General features: G+C 37.0%; 1 protein-coding gene across 4 annotated transcripts in view; it reads left to right on the forward strand.

Annotated features, from left to right (window-relative positions):
• Window positions 1-19,041, forward strand: part of RB195_008202 (uncharacterized protein) — a gene marked incomplete at both ends in the record, with an annotated part of 44,238 nt that overhangs the window by 19,176 nt on the left and 6,021 nt on the right. For 3 of the 4 annotated variants that reach the window (XM_064194601.1, XM_064194600.1, XM_064194598.1), the window contains 14 exons: window positions 2,027-2,065; window positions 9,590-9,657; window positions 12,594-12,714; window positions 12,944-13,042; window positions 13,179-13,256; window positions 14,819-14,917; window positions 14,980-15,051; window positions 15,126-15,226; window positions 16,272-16,365; window positions 16,459-16,532; window positions 16,624-16,759; window positions 17,175-17,278; window positions 18,207-18,365; window positions 18,425-18,593. In XM_064194601.1, coding sequence (XP_064045744.1) covers window positions 2,027-2,065; window positions 9,590-9,657; window positions 12,594-12,714; window positions 12,944-13,042; window positions 13,179-13,256; window positions 14,819-14,917; window positions 14,980-15,051; window positions 15,126-15,226; window positions 16,272-16,365; window positions 16,459-16,532; window positions 16,624-16,759; window positions 17,175-17,278; window positions 18,207-18,365; window positions 18,425-18,593 — 1,413 coding nt within the window. Of the gene's footprint in view, window positions 1-2,026; window positions 2,066-9,589; window positions 9,658-12,593; window positions 12,715-12,943; window positions 13,043-13,178; window positions 13,257-14,818; window positions 14,918-14,979; window positions 15,052-15,125; window positions 15,227-16,271; window positions 16,366-16,458; window positions 16,533-16,623; window positions 16,760-17,174; window positions 17,279-18,206; window positions 18,366-18,424; window positions 18,594-19,041 lie in introns of those variants that run through there. The other variant, XM_064194599.1, reaches the window with a different exon arrangement.

Genomic DNA, 19,041 nt, shown 5'->3' on the forward strand with positions numbered 1-19,041 from the left:
TTTTTTTTTAGGCTATAGGCTATCAGCAAACTTTGGATGAGTATTATGCATGAGTACTTCTTCGAAACTAAACTTTTATGCATATTTTTCCAGAACTGAACAAGAGATTTTCTCTTTTATGCTCTTCCAAAAAATCAACGAAGATTGTTTGAGTTCCTGAGGGTGATGAGCGTTCACGAACAAATAAATCCTGTAAAAGCGAGGAAACCAGACGAAATTTGAGCTACGATTCCGAACAAAAACTGCGCGAATTTGTCGCACATCGTTTCGCCTTCCAGAGCGGCGCAAAGAAATTTGTGGCGCCCGGCGTGTTTGCTCACGGTAGAAGAAAACCTAAAAATCTTTTTGAGACTCTTCAGAGATCTTTCAAAAATTATTATTGATAAGTCTGGCACAACGATTCCACAAATTTTCTTCGGAACCCAGTTTTTATCCTGAACTTGAGCCTTATGTATCGTAGTGTAATTCCTTTGTTAAGTTCGTTCTGGAACGATCTGTAGACTATAAACTAAGGCTGAGGTTGAAATTCTAATGAATGGTATCGTTGTCGTCCAGCAACAATCTTTTTCCTATGATTAATTGAAGGGAAGTTTCTATGAGAGACTCTTTTTTCCTGTTTTTTTTTCTACCAAATCCTATTTTCAGTTCTAGGTCCCTTATCTTTTTATAGAAAACGTCACAGTTTCAATAATTAATATGTTGTTTCAATATTCAATATTTCGACTTGTCTTTTAAATACATGTTCGGGAAGACTGACGACGAGTTCTAATAACATCGCCGACTAGTGCAAAGTTTCCCGGCGTTCAATTTTCTTCGCTGTTTTCCAAACACTTTTTATTAGATCAGTTTCTCTCCTAAAATCCTCTAAAATTCTTTCAAAATATGTGCAAGGTTTTCTTCTCTTTATTGGGAGAGGAATACAAATCCCAAGTTTTGAATTTAAAACTCTTTATCTTGGTGGTGGTTTTAAAATATGATTTTGTGGCGTCTAAAGTGCCTCCGATTTGAAAGGGACTACCTAAAATCTTTCATACTCTATTCCAGACCAGTTTCAAGTCATCTTCTTCATCTTACTCAACAATATACTTTACTTTGAAATAACTCCTGGATTTCCTGACTTTTTTGTGATTAAAAAAAACCGCAGAAAAACAGTCACAGCTAAGTGTAGCAGAAAAAAGCCAGCAAAAAGTCAAAAGAAACTCATAGAAGTCATTCATTCCACAGCTTGACGCTAAAAATTAGGAAGTGGGAATTTATTTGTTACCAGAAACTGCCAGGTTTTTTTTCTATCAGGTTTAGTCTATTTGTTTTGATGTTTTATCGTTTTCCAAGCTAGCAAAATGTTTTTAAAACCCTCCTTACCTAAGTTTTTAGTGATTTCTCAGGCAGACTGTTGCACCAACCACGTTCGAGTAGTGTTTCTAGCCGCCCCGCCGTGATTCCCATCCCATAACTCCACTAGTCTCCATCCTTAACAGAAATTTTTCTCTCATGAGTCAAATATTATCCACTAATGATTCACATTAAAAGCTGCTGGGCTTGACATTTCAATCATTACATTTTCTGGAATGATACCACTTTCGATCGGGAGCTTCTCTTGAAATTATTGACATCATCGTCTGGCCTTCATCGAGAACATTCTTCCGCATTCTCACATTCCATCATGACATTGTTTTTTGCATCGATCATTCAAGTTTTGCACTTGCTATTGAAGTTGATTTCTTAACGCTATTTTTAGCGATCACGAGCCCTTTGTGAAATGTTTCTGATAGGAGTGTGAGCAATCGATTCGCTATTATCAGAAGCACGTACCGAACAGACTTCCTCTCGGTTTTCTTCGACCGAACTAACGGCGACCAGCGACGAATTTCTTCTTGACTCCTGAGTTCTGAGGAGAACACTGCCGGAGAGCATTTTCCGCGTCTTCGTCGCCATTGTCGTTCCTCTCCCTTGTTTCCAGTTGTTTAAGCCGACTTTTCCTCATTTCTTTACGATATTCAGCGTATTTCTAGTTGATTCAGATTAAATGTACGAACGAAATGGTTCGGTACGTTCACGAGCGAGAGTGAGTTGTTTGGAAATTTACCTATTGTAGATTTCTGTGCTTTGTAGAATTTTTTACAATGATTTCGGTGTAAATTCTTATCTAGTAGCGAACTCGCGGGCGTAATTCGTGATTTTTAGGATTTACTTGATACACCCACATAATAATACCTTCGAAAAAATGATACACTTAACACATCCCCCACAAGTTAAATTTAATTTGAAACCCAATTCAAACATTTGATTCTCATCATATTTTTCTTACCTTCAGCGGAGAAGTTGTGTCAGTTTTCTGGAAATCGCCTGCCAAAGTCACAACAAGTGCGAAATAAAAATTCGTTGTAATTTAAAATTTTCCTCGTGTTTTGAAAACTAAAAGAAATTGAAATGAAACTTGAAATTAAGGAACGGTTTATCCTTTTTTACCGTTGGCGGAGAAGTTGCGTAAGTTTTCCGGAAATTGCAAAAATTACGAAAGGACCTGAGTAAAAATTCATTGGAATTTAGAAAGAAGATATTTGAAAATTAAAAGGGTTTGAAATTCACGACTTATTGACAATCTCCGAGTCCTCTCTTCTTGAATCCTCGGCATTTGAGAGTGTATTTATGTTTTCTTGTTATGCCAACGTGGTTTAAGTGAGACTTTTTTTTATTCTCTTAATCTTATAGCTCACATCTCTTGACTTATTGACAATTTTGTCGTTTGATGAGACTACAACTTTCGTGCATTTAATCATTATTATTTAATCATAATTAATTATGTAATTGGTTAGTAAGTAAGTTAATTAAGTTTTTAATCATAATTAATCATAATTCGTATTTATGTAGATGCAGATGTTATGTGAATATATTAGGAAAGTACATAGTCGGATCTTCTAGCGGTTCCTTAATCGTGTTCCACATAACGGAAATGATTTCATTTGACTCTTAAAACTCCTCAGTATTACCTTATCAGCTCATCAGTTCTTGTGTAGATCAAAATCCCAGCCACAAATCAAAATTCTATTTCGTCTCCGTTTTCGGAAATCGTTTCATTCACCATGGAAAAACTACTCAACAAAACTTGAGAGAAGAAAAAAACAAAATAATCGAAAATATTCGGTATCCTAAGAGCAGAGGGAAAGTAGCTGGGAACATGACTGAGTTGGTTGCTGAATTCATATTAATCTTAGTGATCCAGGTAAATTGCAGAGCAACTGTGAAAATTCCTCCTTTTTTCCCGTAGATTTTCCCTGCGAGTACGAGCTGGGAGGAAATCCCATTTTGTGAATGATTGAGGTCCATGATTTTACCACAGAAACGCTCTATTACATGTCAGTGAAGCGACATTGCCATATTTTATTTACAAACGAAGATGATTCAAACTGTGGGAACTTCGATATTTGGCTATTGAGGATTTTTCTCTCGTTATTCAACTGTACATTTTTACCGTATCCATCTTCGGCGACAAATTCATGTTTTTTTTTCTTGTTTGAAGTTTTCAACAGTTTTCTTAACAGCGATATCTGAAGTAGTATTTGAAACGTTTTTTTTATGGAAAAGGAACAATTCTGTGATCACCACATAATCCAGGGATGATGTCAGAACTTTTGTGCCTACGCCTAGATAGGAGTATTTTTCTCGAGGATAAAAATTGTGATTTCCAATCTGTTCTCTGCGGTAACATTTGTCAACATCATAGAGCATTTTTTGTTTTGATTTTTTAAATGGTGGGTTGCCTCTTGCATGCGTTTTACGGTTTCTTTTTTTTTCTTACACTTCTGACAAAAGTTATCGCTAAAAATAAAAACTTTTTGTCGAGGTTCGATCGCTTTTTGTTTTCTGCTTATGCACATTCACATTAAATGTTTTTGAAAAGTCCTTTAAAGAAATTACTTTCTCAAACATAGCAGGCGCTATAAAGCTTGAATTGTTTCCTGTCGTTTTTTTTTCTCTGATTTTTGTTTTTTCTCAACATAAAACTTTCTTTCTGCCTGGATTTTCAGAGAATGAAGAACCAGATCTACAGGATTAGATATAGAAAAACTTACACTAGTTAGTGGTTGCACTTTACACATACAGTACTTAGTAGTGTAGTTTATTTCTTCCTTTCCCCATAAACACTGAAGAGATGTCTATCTAACTGCCGCCAAAGGTCCTCTTTAATAATAATGTGGATCTGGAATGGAAATGATGATTTTTTGAAGAGGTTCCTTTGTAAAATAAACTAAACTCTAACTTTCTTTTCAAACTTTTCCAAACTACCAATTTTTCATTCTCTCTGAACCTATTACAAATGCTCGTCAATAAACACTTTTTACACATTTTTCATTTGAAAAAAAACTGACAAGTTTCTGATGTAGCTGTCGTCCCTTTGGGATAGTAGTAATAATCTCGTAGGCCTTGAAGCCTTCGCTTGAATGATTTTGAATAGCGGAAGGCGGGAAGATGGAGTACGTTGTACTCAGGTTAGGAGTTTTTGATTGTGAATGACTCCATGACTACAACTTCCCCCTTTTTCCGGCCATGTTCTTAGAGTCTCACTTTAAATGCAGCCATAATTTGGAATCCACAAGGAAATGGCCACTGAAAGCCATTCCTGAGGTTCAAGTTCCTACTAGACTTCAACATTTCATTATATTAATTTATTTCGTTTCTTTTTCGCCTATTTAGTTTAATCATGCTTTGTTTTCTTTGATCTCTATCACTTTATTTTATCTTAATTGAACGTTTATTATTTATTTATGAAGGCCTATTATCCATTAATATTAATATAAATATTTCTCTAAAAATGTTTTAAGCTTACAATGCTTTATTCCATTCCTTTGTTTTTTCTTAGTCTTATCTCTTTCGTAGGGGCTGGTGTAGTGTAGCAGTTAGAGGTTCCGCTTCCTGCATGATCGATCGGAGGTTCGAATCTGCCCTAGTGTTCACCAAGCCTTTCATTCCTCTCGATAAATTGGTACCAGATTTGTCTGGGAGGATAAAAACACTGACTTGACACATCGGCTAGCCACCGCAAGTCATTGTATAGGCCAGATACACGTTCGCAAACCCCGAACGATTCTGAATTGAAGTGAACGTGGGGGCGCATCCCAAGCGGATTGATTAACGCCAGACCCTTTATCGTTTAACTTTATCCTTTATCTCTTTCGTGGCTCTTTTTTAGGTTCATTAAGTTCCTAATCGAACATCCCAGGCAAATGTGGAATCGATATGGGTTTTAGCGGATTGAAAGCAAGAGTTGTAGTGATTCTCTCACAAAAATTTCATCTAATCACCAAGAGTTCTTACAGTTATTGTGAACAAAACTAATTTGATTATACAGCATAATATTAATGTCTGCAACAATCTTCGTAGACCTTCTGACCTTCACTAGCACAATGGACTTATCTTTATTATTATTATTATTATTATTATTATTATTGTTATTATTATTATTATTATTATTATTATTATTAACTTTTTTAATTTGAATTATTTATTTTATTTAACTTATTTTTTCTGTTAGCAGACTTATCCCAAATCTCTAACAGCTCAGTCCGATATTTTGTGCAGTCATGAATACGAGAACTCTACTAGATAGACTCTACAACACCTCAGTCTACAACACTGCAGATCAGCTCATTCTTCTACGAGAGAGTAGAAAGGGAGGAAGAAACTTTGTGGATGTAAACATATTTTTTTAAAATGCAGATAAGTATATTTGGATAATATAAAGTCTTCTTTAACCGTAGTCACGTGTCAAAAACTTTTTTGATTAGTTCGATGTTTACGAAATAAGCACCGCAGCAGATAATAAAATTCCAAAACGTCTCTTTTTTTCTTCGTCTTGTCACGAAAATTCAATTCGAAAGTATACTAATGTGGAAGACACACGTTGTTTTTTTCAGGACAGATCCCTCCACTTCTGCTCGATGTTTTAGAGATATCCGGAGCGCCGGCAAACTTCTATAGAGCTAACTAAGCGGATCGGACTAGTTATCGCTAACAAACTGCTCGTGTGTGCCGCTAAGATCCCATTTCTGACTCGTGGCCCCGCTTTTTGGTCTTTATTTTCAGGGCTTTAATCAGGATCTCTTCGGGTTTCAGGGAGTTGTATCTGATGATCCATGTTTTGTTCAATGTTCAAATGAAAGCGATTAATGTTCGATAAAATCACTAACAAAATCAGTTAGAGATCGAATAGTTATTCATTAATTATTCATTGCTAGTCGGTTATCATAGTTAAAATTGTTTCAAAGACATTTATAAATTGAAATTAGTACAAAATTTGTGTTTAGCACTGAAAAGCCAGCGATTCTTTTCCAGGGAACGCGAATCTCTCTGAAGTTCCATCCGTTATAAATTCTGTGTTTTTTGTAAAGCTGAAAAGAGCAAAAAAATTCCTGTACAGATCGCAAGTTATGCTATTTTCATCTATTTTCTGCCACCTTTTTTATTTACTTTTCCTGTTTTTTTTTTGTCTTTTTCCTAGCGCTTTGGGTTTCGATCTAGAAGGGTCAATGAAAATGACAGAAACTGAGAAAGGAACAAGCGATAAGGAAAGAGCTGCATCGGATGAGGAACCACTCAAAGTATCTTCTGCTCTTTTGCCCATGAAGTCTCATATAAGTAAACATCACAAACATCCTACAAAGCCTTTATAGAGACAATAAATCAACGCGAATATGAACGGGGCTGGGCGCTCCTCCAGTCCACAATCTAAGCTCTCTTTTTTCATTCGTTATTTCTTTCCCATTTTCATGTTTTTTAACCTCAGTTTTTCTAACAAATTGCACCGTCCTAGAAATAATTGGAATGGTTTTTCAGAAGTTTGAGGGGCAATATATCAAAAGGTATGCAAATACGAAGGGCTGAGATCCTTCCTATTTACAAATAGTCAGAACCTCTTCAAAAAGTTCCGCAAATTGTTGAAATAAGGCGCACAAAGGTGTATTTTAACTCGTAGAGCCGCGACGCGACCGCCGCGATTAAAGCACCTTCTGCTTTGACCACAGTCCTTTTGCTCGAAGATGAGCGAATAATTAATGGGATGTTCTTCGTGTTCTTCTTTAAAATCTCTGAAAATAGGGAGAAATACTAGGAAATATACGAAAAATCCTGAAATATAACAGTGTACATATTTAGACGGATACTTTCGTTCTCATGTTCCAATAATAACTTGCGATTAATAATCATAAAATGAAAATAATAAATCGTTTTCTTCAGTAGAGCCGTACAATATGGAAAATAATAAAAAATAAAAGCCGTAAAATATGGAAAATAATAAATCATTACTGTTAAGCAGTTTAATGTCCTGTGAAATTTTGAATTTATTCATAGTCTTCTCTGAAGCATTACATAATGTTTGTAGTGGATAAATAAATGAATAACTGACGCATGTTGCTCGGGGCAACAAATTATACGAGTACATCTTGTGCGACCATAAGCACAATGACAGTGTTACTTGTCATAGTCATCATAAAATGACTAGGATGAACATGAATTTATTCTTTTCTCCTGGCACGGATTCATTTATCGGCTTGGATTTTTGAATTTCTCTGCTTTGCATTTCACTTTGCGATGTTTTCAAAACAGTGCTCAGAGCTCGCAGCGGAAATCATGAAAATTCCCCGATATCACAATGAATAATAGCGAAACACATTTATCTCTTACACTTAGGTGACGTTTGTTGCCTATTCCTTAATTATTGCTCCGCCAGTAGCGCAGTATTCTACCTGGAATAAATTTTCTAGTTGTGATAGTGGTTTTTTCTGGATTTCTGCATGTTTTTGTGTTTTGTGTTTTGCACCACCAAATTTTACTACCACTAGCTGTGGATTTTGTTCCGCTTTACCACGTTCTTTTCACAGTTATAAGCATCATTAGTTAAACAAAATCCTTAAATCCTCAATGGTTTTTCTTTTGTTGGTATCTTCATAAGAACAACATGACATTTCATTTTTCGTATGTATAACGGTTTCTATGCAATTACTTTTCTACTGACGACCTAGTAAATTTTATTCGTTCCCCGACAATCGCTACTAGCCGAATAATAGTTCTACAAGAAAAGAACTCCTAGCACCTTGATTTCAATACATTCACCAGTTCATTGAAGGTGGAGAGATTTTAGTCTTTCTTGCCGAACTGTTAGTTTCTGAAAAACTTCAAAAAAAAATTTTCTGAACTGAAAAAAACGATTTTCAGTCGATATGACGTAAATCAATCAAATCAAAGAGTTTGATTAGCTCATCTGAGCTATGAAAGGATTCTGAGTGATTTGAGTTCTTCTACTATTCCATTATCGTAAAACTTCTCCATTAGTCGAACATAAATGTTGACGTTGGGAAATAAAAGTAGTTCTTCTCTTCTCTTATGTCGGGAAATAAAGGTAGTTAAAGAAAAGCTTCTTGCAAATATATATGCACTCACATCTTAATGTAAGGATCGTGCGTATTAAACGAAATATTGCTTTATTTTACTTGGAAATGAAAAATTCGTTAGACTGTACAACTGAATCCGTAGGGAATTTATGAGCGCACATAATAATCTAGTCTGCTTGCTTTTTTTCCGCTCGGCTAGTCCCAAAGAATTGTCTAATAGTAGCTTGCAAAGCGTGTATCTCATGTATTTATGCTCGTTTCTAATTGAAATTCTTCTCATATTTTCCGAGGAGAAAAAAAAAACAAAAACCTGGCACGCATTTCAATGTTATTCCATTGTCTTCTGGAATCTTCTTCAAAGAGTTCTCGAAATTTTGTCATAGCTTTGGATTTTGCCATGAGATCCTGCCGCACATTTCTTTGATATCCGGCTGATTTCGTACGAAAAGGTCGACTCAGCTGCAGTGGATGTCGTCATCCGAGCAATTAGATCCCGCCCATGTTTTTGTGCAGTTTTCCGGGTGATCCGCCAGCCAGCGTGTTGCTATCCATATGCGACGTGAAACCTCTCTACCTCTTCGGTTGCTCAATGCCAGCAGTAAGGGTTACAATTACAGAGTAAGCTTCCTCATCTTCCCTCAGTACTGTATCCCTTTTCACGATATACTGTAGGTCATATTCATATTCTCATATTTATACTTTTTCATATATTCATTTTTCTGGTCATATTCATATTTTCATGCTCCGCTTCTCACAAGTATCAGAATGTTATCAATTAATTAAGTCATATTTATGGAATTCAACTAGGTCCTGAAAAATTTTCCAAGACATTTTCTTTTTTTTCACTAATAGTCAACTGCACGATAGGGATGAAGTCCATCTATTATGATTTCTTTCCCCTTTCTTCTCTAAAAAGTGATTTCCGGCGAGAAATGCGCATTTCTGGAGAACTCATCAGGAAAATGATAGCTAAAAGAAATAAGGAGCGTGATTTTGAAAAGCTTTTAAGACAGCCTTAAATTTGTCTAGAACAGATGTTCTCCGAATGTGAGCGGGCCTTTTTTCCTTTCAGTGACCATAAATCCAAATCCGAAGCGAAAACAGAGTCACAGTTTTTTAAAGCGCTTCTTAATTATCGGCTATTCAATCAAGTAACTTTTCAGAATTTTCCAAGGAATTTGATAATCAATTTATGCTTTTAGAGTCTCGAAATGGGACGGCCAGATACGTTGGAACCGTTACGGGGGAAGTTGAACAAGGATGAATTTAGGTAAGCATGTTTTTCTTTTCTATCTTAAGTAGAATATTTAAGGTTGTCCATATTTTGTCGTCCATACTACAATACTCTCTATATAAGTTTTCAGAATACGTCTAGGGAAAAAGTTGAATTTTGAGCCATGTTATTCTATAAATCTCACATTCGATCACACTGAAATTCCAGAAAACAAATCCATTTTCAGCTATGCTTTCGGAATGTTCCCGTTTTAATTCTCAAAGGTGCAGTTTGAAAATCGTAAAATGGGACAAAATGGTCTTGGTGTTTTTTGTTTTCTATTTGTTTTTTTTTTGGACTTTCAAACTTACGAATTTTTTCGAATTGCAATCCACATTTTGATGGTTTCTGCTCACCTGTTTTACCACTTGATTTCCAGGCAGCTTGGATGTTCTATTCGTAATTTGGAATATATATTTTTGATATTTGAACCTCAGAATGCTCTCTGAAATTGTTCGTTCCCATTATCTCGAACGCATTTTATCCTTCCGCTCTATCCCTATTCTTAGGGCTTGACGCATTCTCTCATCAAGGCATTGCCACCATGAATAAGTCTCTACGAGGATATCCATTATCAAATAATTTTTCCCTAAGGATTTATCCGTAGTAGTTCCAGGTTCTGAATACTTTTAAAGGTCCAGCATCATATGTACTTTTTCCAAAACAAAACAGAAAAGTAGAATGAAATGTGAACTCGTGAAAAGGAATAGGAGAAGGAGGAGGAATATAGGAGTATAAAACGATGTTGCATACATCTAATTGCAACACTTTTCTTTGTCCATGAATATTGAAATGAATTTAATTTTCCTTTCGAAAGTCATTTTCATGTGTTCTTTAACTCAATTACCTCTAAATGGACAATTTGTCGATTATGATTTTTGATGCTGCGCGCAATTTCACAGATCATAGTTCTAGAATCACTTGTGGTTAAAGTTATAATAATTGAACATTAGGTTTTCTATTTCTGAAAAGAAGATGAAAACTTGATTGCAACTTTTAGAGTAAAAATCTCCACCTTTTCTATATTGGTTTAATAGCTAACTTGGGCAAAAAGTGAAAAAAGACTATAAATTGCTCCGATGTGATTAAAATAGAGCCTTTTCGAACAACGAATATCCAAGAACGGAAGGGATGTTACGTTCAAGTTCGTTTTTTCGTTCTAACCTGAGACCAAAGATTGACCGAGCTCTTCGTAGTAATTCGTGCATGTTTATGGCATCACTGCCGGAAAGGGTTGTGCCGCATTTTCTAGGATTTGTCGGGCGCAGTTATCGCAGGAACATGCCAAGGTGTGCATGCGTGATAATACATACATAAATAATAATGTTATCCGCATATTCACTACGCTGTAAAGACAAGGCAACGAAAATTCCCTATAAAAAAATGTGATTACGATTTTAAGTGATTTGACGTAGTTGGTTTGTGTTTTTTTGTTATGCCAACGAGGTTTTGGTGAGATTATACAAGTGTCCTGACATCTTCTTTATTAAAGGCTTGAAAATTGTACGAGGTTTTCTGGTGGTATGTATGTCACGTCAAAATCTTCGTTTTTCCCAAGTTTCGATAAAGGATAAAGGATAAAGGATCTGGCGTTAGTCAATCCGCTTGGGATGCGCCTCCACGTTCACTTTAATTCGAAATCGTTTGAGGTTTACGAACGTGCAACTGGCCTTTACAATGACCTGCGGGGGCCAGCCGATGATCAGGTCAGGGCTTTTATCCACCCAGACACGTCCGGCACCAATTTATCGACCCCGGAGGGATGAAAGGCTTGGTGAGGACTAGGACGGATTCGAACCTCCGATCGATCGTGCAGGCAGCGGAACCTCTAACCGACTGCGCTACACCCGCCCCTTAAAAGCATTACATGGATTTAAGTATGATAGATAGATAGATACTAGAAACCAGTCATCAAACCAGTCTCATCGACTTGCGGAGCTGCCGAACCACCGCGTTCTTACGGATGCAGCATCCCTCCAGTTTCTCCTTCTAGGTATTCTATTTCTAGGTATTCTATCTGGTAGATTACTTCGATCTTCGTGCATTCTCCAGCCTTACCGCATGGACATACAAACAACATTTCCACATACATTGGCAATCGTAGAGCCCATTGCGAAGCAGCTATCGCTTAATACTGTCGTTCGAGATGTTCACCAAGACATAATCATATTGCAACTGTGCTCGCACCTCACAAAAGAGTTCAGTTTGTCGCAGCTGTCAAGGAGTCGGAGCTGAATGCAATATTGAGGCTTGGCAGGGGAGGGGAGTTATTTAATTGGGTTTGCGTAGCATCAAAAAACCTCGAACCATTTTCAAGGTTTTGGTAAAGGAGAGTTTGTCGAAGCGTCAAACCACTAATAAAATTCTGCCAAAACCTCGCCACAACAAGAAAACATAAATCAAGTTCTCTTTGCCGACGATTCAATAAGAAGTTTTGGAGACTACTTGACAACGACAACTCTTTCCTTGGCTCTATCTCGATTATCTGAAGTAATACGTTAGCAGTCTTAATGTCTTCCGTATTTATTTTCAGATCCTTTTTTTCATAAAATCATTACTGCAGAAAAGTTGTGGTCATCCGGACGAGCAAAAATAGCGGTGGAGCAGGAAAATACTGTAATTTTCACAGTATCTATTGAACCTTTCATTCAGGATACGACATAAGATATGCGTAGAAATAAAATAAACATAGATATGCGAAGAAATAATAAATAAAACATCATAAATAAATAACAATACTGGCATTTTGGCATTCCGTCATTCTCAATATGGTGTGTGTTTGCGGGTTATCGCTCGAATTTGTTTTACTCTAAAAACGTTATGCACCCACAAGATCAACAGTTCTTACTTTTACTTTCGCATCTCAAGAATTGGATTTTTTATGCAAAATTTTTCATGCTGTTCAAGATGCAAAACATGTCCTTGGTTTTCAGTCCAGAATTGCTGGACACCTTGGACGAGGTGACTGACGAGGAGTCATTGCTCCTGGAGGCATGTCGACAAGACTCTCTCTATCCGATCTACTTTCAACATATAAATGCCGGTAGAATGCAGGTACTACTTCTTCTATCGTACTGGTTTTCATCTTAATAACATATACCCATTCCGTCTTTCTTCTCCATCATTCTTTCTTTTCATCCATAATTTATTGCGTTTCCCCAGCTAACGAGCAGTTTTCCGTGTTTTTGCGTGCGCCAAATGTTGACTGTTGACGTCGTAACGTCCCGTCACATACGAATTGTCAGTAAAAATTCCCAGAGAGGAAACTTGTTAAAAATTGCAGTTTGCGTTGTTATTTCTGTTCTCGTTGTGCTCCGCCCAGACGGTGCTCACAATTCTTCTCCAGGAATGGATCTTGCTGATGTTCCTCGTTATAATTGATGTGAGTGTTTGGACATTCTTCGGCGTTCGTAGTATAGAATACCAAATTAGACGATGTTTTCTTCTCTAATCGAAAAAGTATCGCTGAAGCATCCCGATAACAAATGAGCGTTTTGACAAATCCAGGAAATTTCTAGGTTGTTGTTCTGGGATGGACGATTTTTCACAAAGGAAACTGTTACGTGCTCTCGTCAGTGGTCGTCGTTTGCTCTGTGGTGAGGGTATTTTTTAATACAGTGTACTGATACACCAAAATGGGGTAGCGAAATTTCTATGATTGCAATAGCACGTTATTTTTTCATAACCATGAGCAGCATTTTTTATCTTGGAAGGAAAAGGGGAAGTCATGCACTTGATGGGCGGCAGTAAGTGAGAGGTGCCGCCGCCACCGCACTCACTTTCGGTGGTTCGAAAATGTCCTAGCGCCAACTAAGGTTTTTATTGCTTCGGAGTCGACAAATTGGCACCAAACTCATCTGGAAGGATAAAAACACTGACTTCACACATCGACTCGCCCTCGGATTTCAATGTGTAGGCTAGGCATGAGTTCATCAACCTCAAACGATTCTGAATTGAAGTAAACGTGGTGGCGCAAACGAGCGAGAACTGATCTCACAACGTTCGAGCTTCTTGTGTGAACTATTTACGTTGTTTCGATCGCAGAATGAACATGAGTAAATCGAGTAGACGTCAATAATTATGGAGATGAGTTGAAAATTAAGGGAATTCCAATTTTTTCTTCAAAATATTTGCTGTTTTCGTAACACGCACTATTATCTTGCGGAAGATCCAGAATTGAATAATAGAGAACCTTTCAAGGACGGAGATCTCGTCCGGAACGGAGATCATTTCTCAAAATTTGAGCCAACATAAATGTAACTTTTGTGTTTATTTACCGTTTACCAGCGTACCCTTTGAGATTGTAATCGCACCTCAAAAACTAAAATTAAGATACGACTCTGTCCTCAAATGCGGAGTGAGCTTCATAATATCTATGGGTTGACATCGTAAAGTCCATTATAGCTAACAACGGACCAATAAACCCTCTTTAATCACTTTTTTCGTTCCTTTTCAACGTCTTATCTTGGATCCAAGGAAATCCTCTCGATTTTCCACATCAAGTTTTGAGATTCGTGTGCCTAAAACAGAAGTATTACAAATTCAATATTATTAATATATCGTGGTCCTTAGCTGCGATATGACATACATACATATTTAACTAGAGATCTAACGAATGGTATCTGGTCCGTCCAGTCACCTTCTCTGTCTGTCCTGGAAACTAATTTTGAAGCCCACATTAGTAGAGATAGAATCATTAGTGTGCATTTTGCCTTGGTTTGTTAGTTAACTGCTCAGTTGCTTTCATAGTTATTGATTAGTTTGCTGAAATGTCAGTCATTAGTGTGTTTTTGGTGATTTCTCTTTTAAGTCATTTCCTTTACAATCATAAAATGGATAAGACGAGAGTACAAGAGTTTGCATATAAATTAAATAAATCAAATGTAATATATCAATATTAAATAAATCAAATCAATAAGGCAAATTAATTCAATTCAATTTAGTTAATTAAATAAATCCGCAATTTTTTTGATCTTCCCTTTAACTGTTAGCAGTACTTTTTTTGGGAAAAATATGAATGTATGAGGAGAACTTCGGCCTGATGGGCCCCTAATATCGCGTAATGTATCAGTTTGCTGCAGTATGGTGTACTGGAAAATTGTAATATTTCACTACCAATTTCTGAAGCCAATTCCAACTAGTCAAATCCATACTTCAGGTGCTTCTCGCATGTGCTCCTTACATCGTACACTCATCATTGACACTTTTAATACTATTTCTTTGCTATACTCTACTCCCACTACCTCTTCTTCCTACGGTAAGTATCATCTTACCGTACCGTCCGCTCCTTTCCAAATTTACGTCACTCTTTTGCTTTAGGCATTGGCAGCGGCGGTCATTTCAGCAACTGGTCTCTCCATACAACTGATTAACAGTGCAAATGGAACGTTAGTGAGTTCTCGTACAGAAAAATATTTTCTATCAACTGATTATGGCATTTTAAATTTGACTCACGTTGTTTCTAGCTTATCTCACATGCGATCCTCTTTCTCGCCATCAACATCGTTGGATTTCTCGTGTTTTATCCGTTGGAGTTAGTGCAGAGAAAGACATTCCGGGAAACGAGGTACGCGTCTGCCTTAAAATTTTATGAATTGTAACTAATGGACGAAAGGGAGTGCAACTGCGGTCCGGAAGCAAGAAGCTTCAGCCTCTTCTCTTCCAATTCCATGAAATCTTTTCTTAGGGCACAAATTACAAAATTTGTGGTGGAAGTTGCAAGGAAAAAATTCTCCGAACGCGAAAAAGCACAAAAATTAGTCAGTACTATTGGAAAGAGGAAACCTAAGCTTATTATAAACCATACACTGAACCTCCACCAAAGAAAATTTATGGATTCAGTAAGATCGAGTCCAGCTAAATTCCCCGTTGGTAGCATCCTAGCAGTTAACCCTCCCATTTTGTTCACCCGCACCATAATGATTTTTCTGAAAGAAAAACGCTAAGAAATCCATGAGGATGACATTAAGAAAACAAAATTCGTATACTCCATCAACAAAAAATTCGGTTCCTGGAAGGAGAGCTTTTTTAGTGCGCTGTTGAGAAATGACAGCTTAGAAATGGCTTTTTCAGGTTGGAGGCATTAAAAAAACAACTACACATTCAGTTACTACCGTGACTAATTCCGTCGTTACCACTTATTTCCTCTCTCTTTCTTTCTCCTTCCTTTCCCTTGTCTCCAACAGCATGATTGAAATTCTCGCTTCTGATCTGCAAACACACGTGTTGTCATGATTGTGCTACCCAAGACGGATGTAAGGGTGGGTGTAGCGCAGTCGGCAAGAGGTTCCACTGTGGCTGCACGATCGATCGGAGGTTCGAATCCACCCCGGTGCTCACGAAGCCTTTCATCCCTTCGGGTTGGTAAATTGCTGCCGGACTTGTCTGATAACAAAGCTGACCTGCCTCATCGGATTGCCGTGCAAGGCTTGGTTTAGACTGTGTGGACTGTTTTCATCGTTTTTGCTGTCTTTTTCACAATATCACAACAAAAAGTGTGGAAATTTCGGACTTCTCCATGTTTTTGCTGTGTCATGTTCTGCACTCAAAGTAAAATCACTCCCGAAAATTCACTTTTCTGGAAGGGGAAATGATGATTCTTTTTTTTTCAGAAAATTCGTGGAAACCAGGATGATGCTCGTTCGTGAGATGGACAAACAGGAGAAGATTCTACTCTCCGTACTCCCGAAACACATAGCCTATGAGGTTTTCAACTTGATACGAAAATGTTCGAGAAATCCCCTATGGTCTGGAAACGTCTCTTTGGGAACGTTGGGCTTACCGTACTCTTCTTTTCAGGTGAAAAGTCATATGGACAAAAGTGAGGAGGGTTTATTTCATAGGATCTATATCAAGAAACATGAGAATATCAGGTTCATTTCTTAGGAAATTTGTCCAATTTAGGTCTCAAGGAATCAGATGAAATTTGATGTACATTGCTCACGAAAATTCCACCGTTTCCAGCATTCTATTCGCTGATATTTGTGGATTCACCAATCTAGCCTCTGAATATACTGCAGAAGAACTGGTATTGATGCTGAACGAGTTATTTGCAAGGTTCGACGCCTTAGCTGCACAGCATAATTGCATGCGAATCAAGGTGTTGGAAATTCTTCAAATTTTTTCCTACTTTGTGGAGTTATTAAAACTTTCTATTTTGCTTGTTATTGTTATTATGTCATTGTTATTTTGTTTGGAAGTTTTGCGTTGCTAAAAAAACAACATTGAACTAGTGTACAGTAAACGAATCCATATTTCCGCAATTGTTTTTTTTTGTTTAAAAAATCCACTTTTTAATGAGAATTTTATCTGCAAACGTGGCAATAACGTGTGCACATCAAAAATATGATAGTTTTGGGAGAACGTTGCAACTTTTTCCTGCAGGCTCGAAAAAATGGATCTTGTCTGGAAAACTTTGCAAAGAAAAAAAACTACATTACTAAATATTTGTATTATCTAAATATTTAAATAAATACAAATATCTAAATATTTTCAGTTTCATTAAACGTTTTCAGATTCTTGGTGATTGTTACTACTGTGTCAGTGGACTTCCTGATGTCAACCATTATCATGCAGCGTGTACGGTTGAAATGGGTCTCGACATGATCGAAACAATCAAGTGAGGGAATTTCGTGACATAGCAATTGATATTTTCTATTTTTTTTTTCTTTTTTACAATTGATGTCCTTTTTTGAGTCTTTGACTTCTTCTGAGTGCTTGGCACGTGCACTAACTCTGATATATTACGCTCCCTTTTTTGTTTTGGTTTATTTCATCAGCTAATTTTGTCCAAATAGGGGCGGGTGTGACGCAGTCGGTTAGAGGTCCGTTGTAGCCACACGGTCGAAGGTTCAAAACCGCCCTAATGCAAACCAAACCTTTCATCCCTTCGGGGTCGATAAATTGGCTCCGGACTTGTCAGGGAGGATAAAAACACTGACTTGATCATCGGCTGGCCCCTGCAAGTCATTGTATAGGCGAACACGCGTTCCAAAACCTCATCGATTACGAATTCCAGTTAAACACGTTGACGCATCCCAAGTGGATTGATACGCCAGTGACTTTATCCTTTTTTAATTTTGTCCAAATTAATTCCTCTGATTCTCACTAATTTTCAGGGAAATCCTCATTGATTGAAATTCCTTCTGTCGGTACAAATTCATTGACTTCCTCTGATGTCTTTTACTAGATGGAACGTGCACTAGTCTTCATTAATTACGTTTCCCCTTCTTTATTTTGGTTTATTTTGTCATTTATTTTCCTACTCTGATTCTCATTGATTTTCAGGGAAATCGATTGAAACACCTTCTATTGGTCTCAAATAATTAGTAATTAATAATAATAATTATAATTTTGAAATATAGTTAGTAATATAAGAAGTTTTAAAAATTAATCAAAATCGAATTAAATATAGTTAGTAATATTTAAATAATTAGTAAAGAATTCCTCAGTGCAAGGAATTAAATTTAATTACAAAATAAAAATAATAAAAAATGTAATAAGTAATTGTAATAAAAATTGGAAGACTTCAGTAGTTTTTCTTCAAGGCTTGTCCGAGAGATGACTCGAGTAAACGTGAACATGCGAGTCGGGATCCACTCGGGACGAGCTCACTGCGGAGTGCTTGGTTTGAAAAAATGGCAATTTGACGTATGGAGCGATGATGTCACATTGGCGAATCACATGGAAAGCGGTGGTCTGCCGGGGTAAGTTCCCTTTTCTCAGTGCGGATTGCACTAAACCACGATATCCATGAATTGTTCAGAAGAGTTCACATCACAAAGGCCACGTTAGACTCTCTGAACGGAGAGTACATCGTTGAAGAAGGACATGGTGAGGAACGATCCAAGTATTTGGCAGAACACCATGTGGACACCTATTTGGTTGTGGAAGCGAAGAATAAGCAAGCTACTGCTCATCCACAAGCCAGACTGGTACGTTTGAACTCATCCGTGCTCGTATTGTTCAGAAAGTAATGAGACGTGACCCGAATCCGCAATACGTTCTAAAACGTTTTGTTCGGTGACTATGTTGAACTTCAGATCCAGGAGCTGGGAAAAATTCACATTTCCTACACCTGTGTGAAAAAAGTAGCGAAAATGTGTATGAATTGTGAGCGAAAATGTTGTGGACGAGAAGTTATTGTGGATAGGAATGGATGGATCAATTTTAGGTCCAAATAAATCTGTAAAAAGTAGAACAAAAAAGTTGGAATCGGATTCTTTTGGGAAAGAACTATCAATTCCCTTATTTTCTTTCTAAATTCTTCCTTTTCGCTTCCTTTTCTCTTCTTTTTCTTTCCTAGATTACAAAAGGAACATAGAGATGTTTTAAGTGAGAAAAATGAGGAAAAAATAAAGCATGTCGGCGCAAAACAATTTT

The sequence above is a fragment of the Necator americanus genome, chromosome III, assembly GCF_031761385.1.
Source record: "Necator americanus strain Aroian chromosome III, whole genome shotgun sequence".
Lineage (NCBI taxonomy): Eukaryota > Metazoa > Nematoda > Chromadorea > Rhabditida > Ancylostomatidae > Necator > Necator americanus.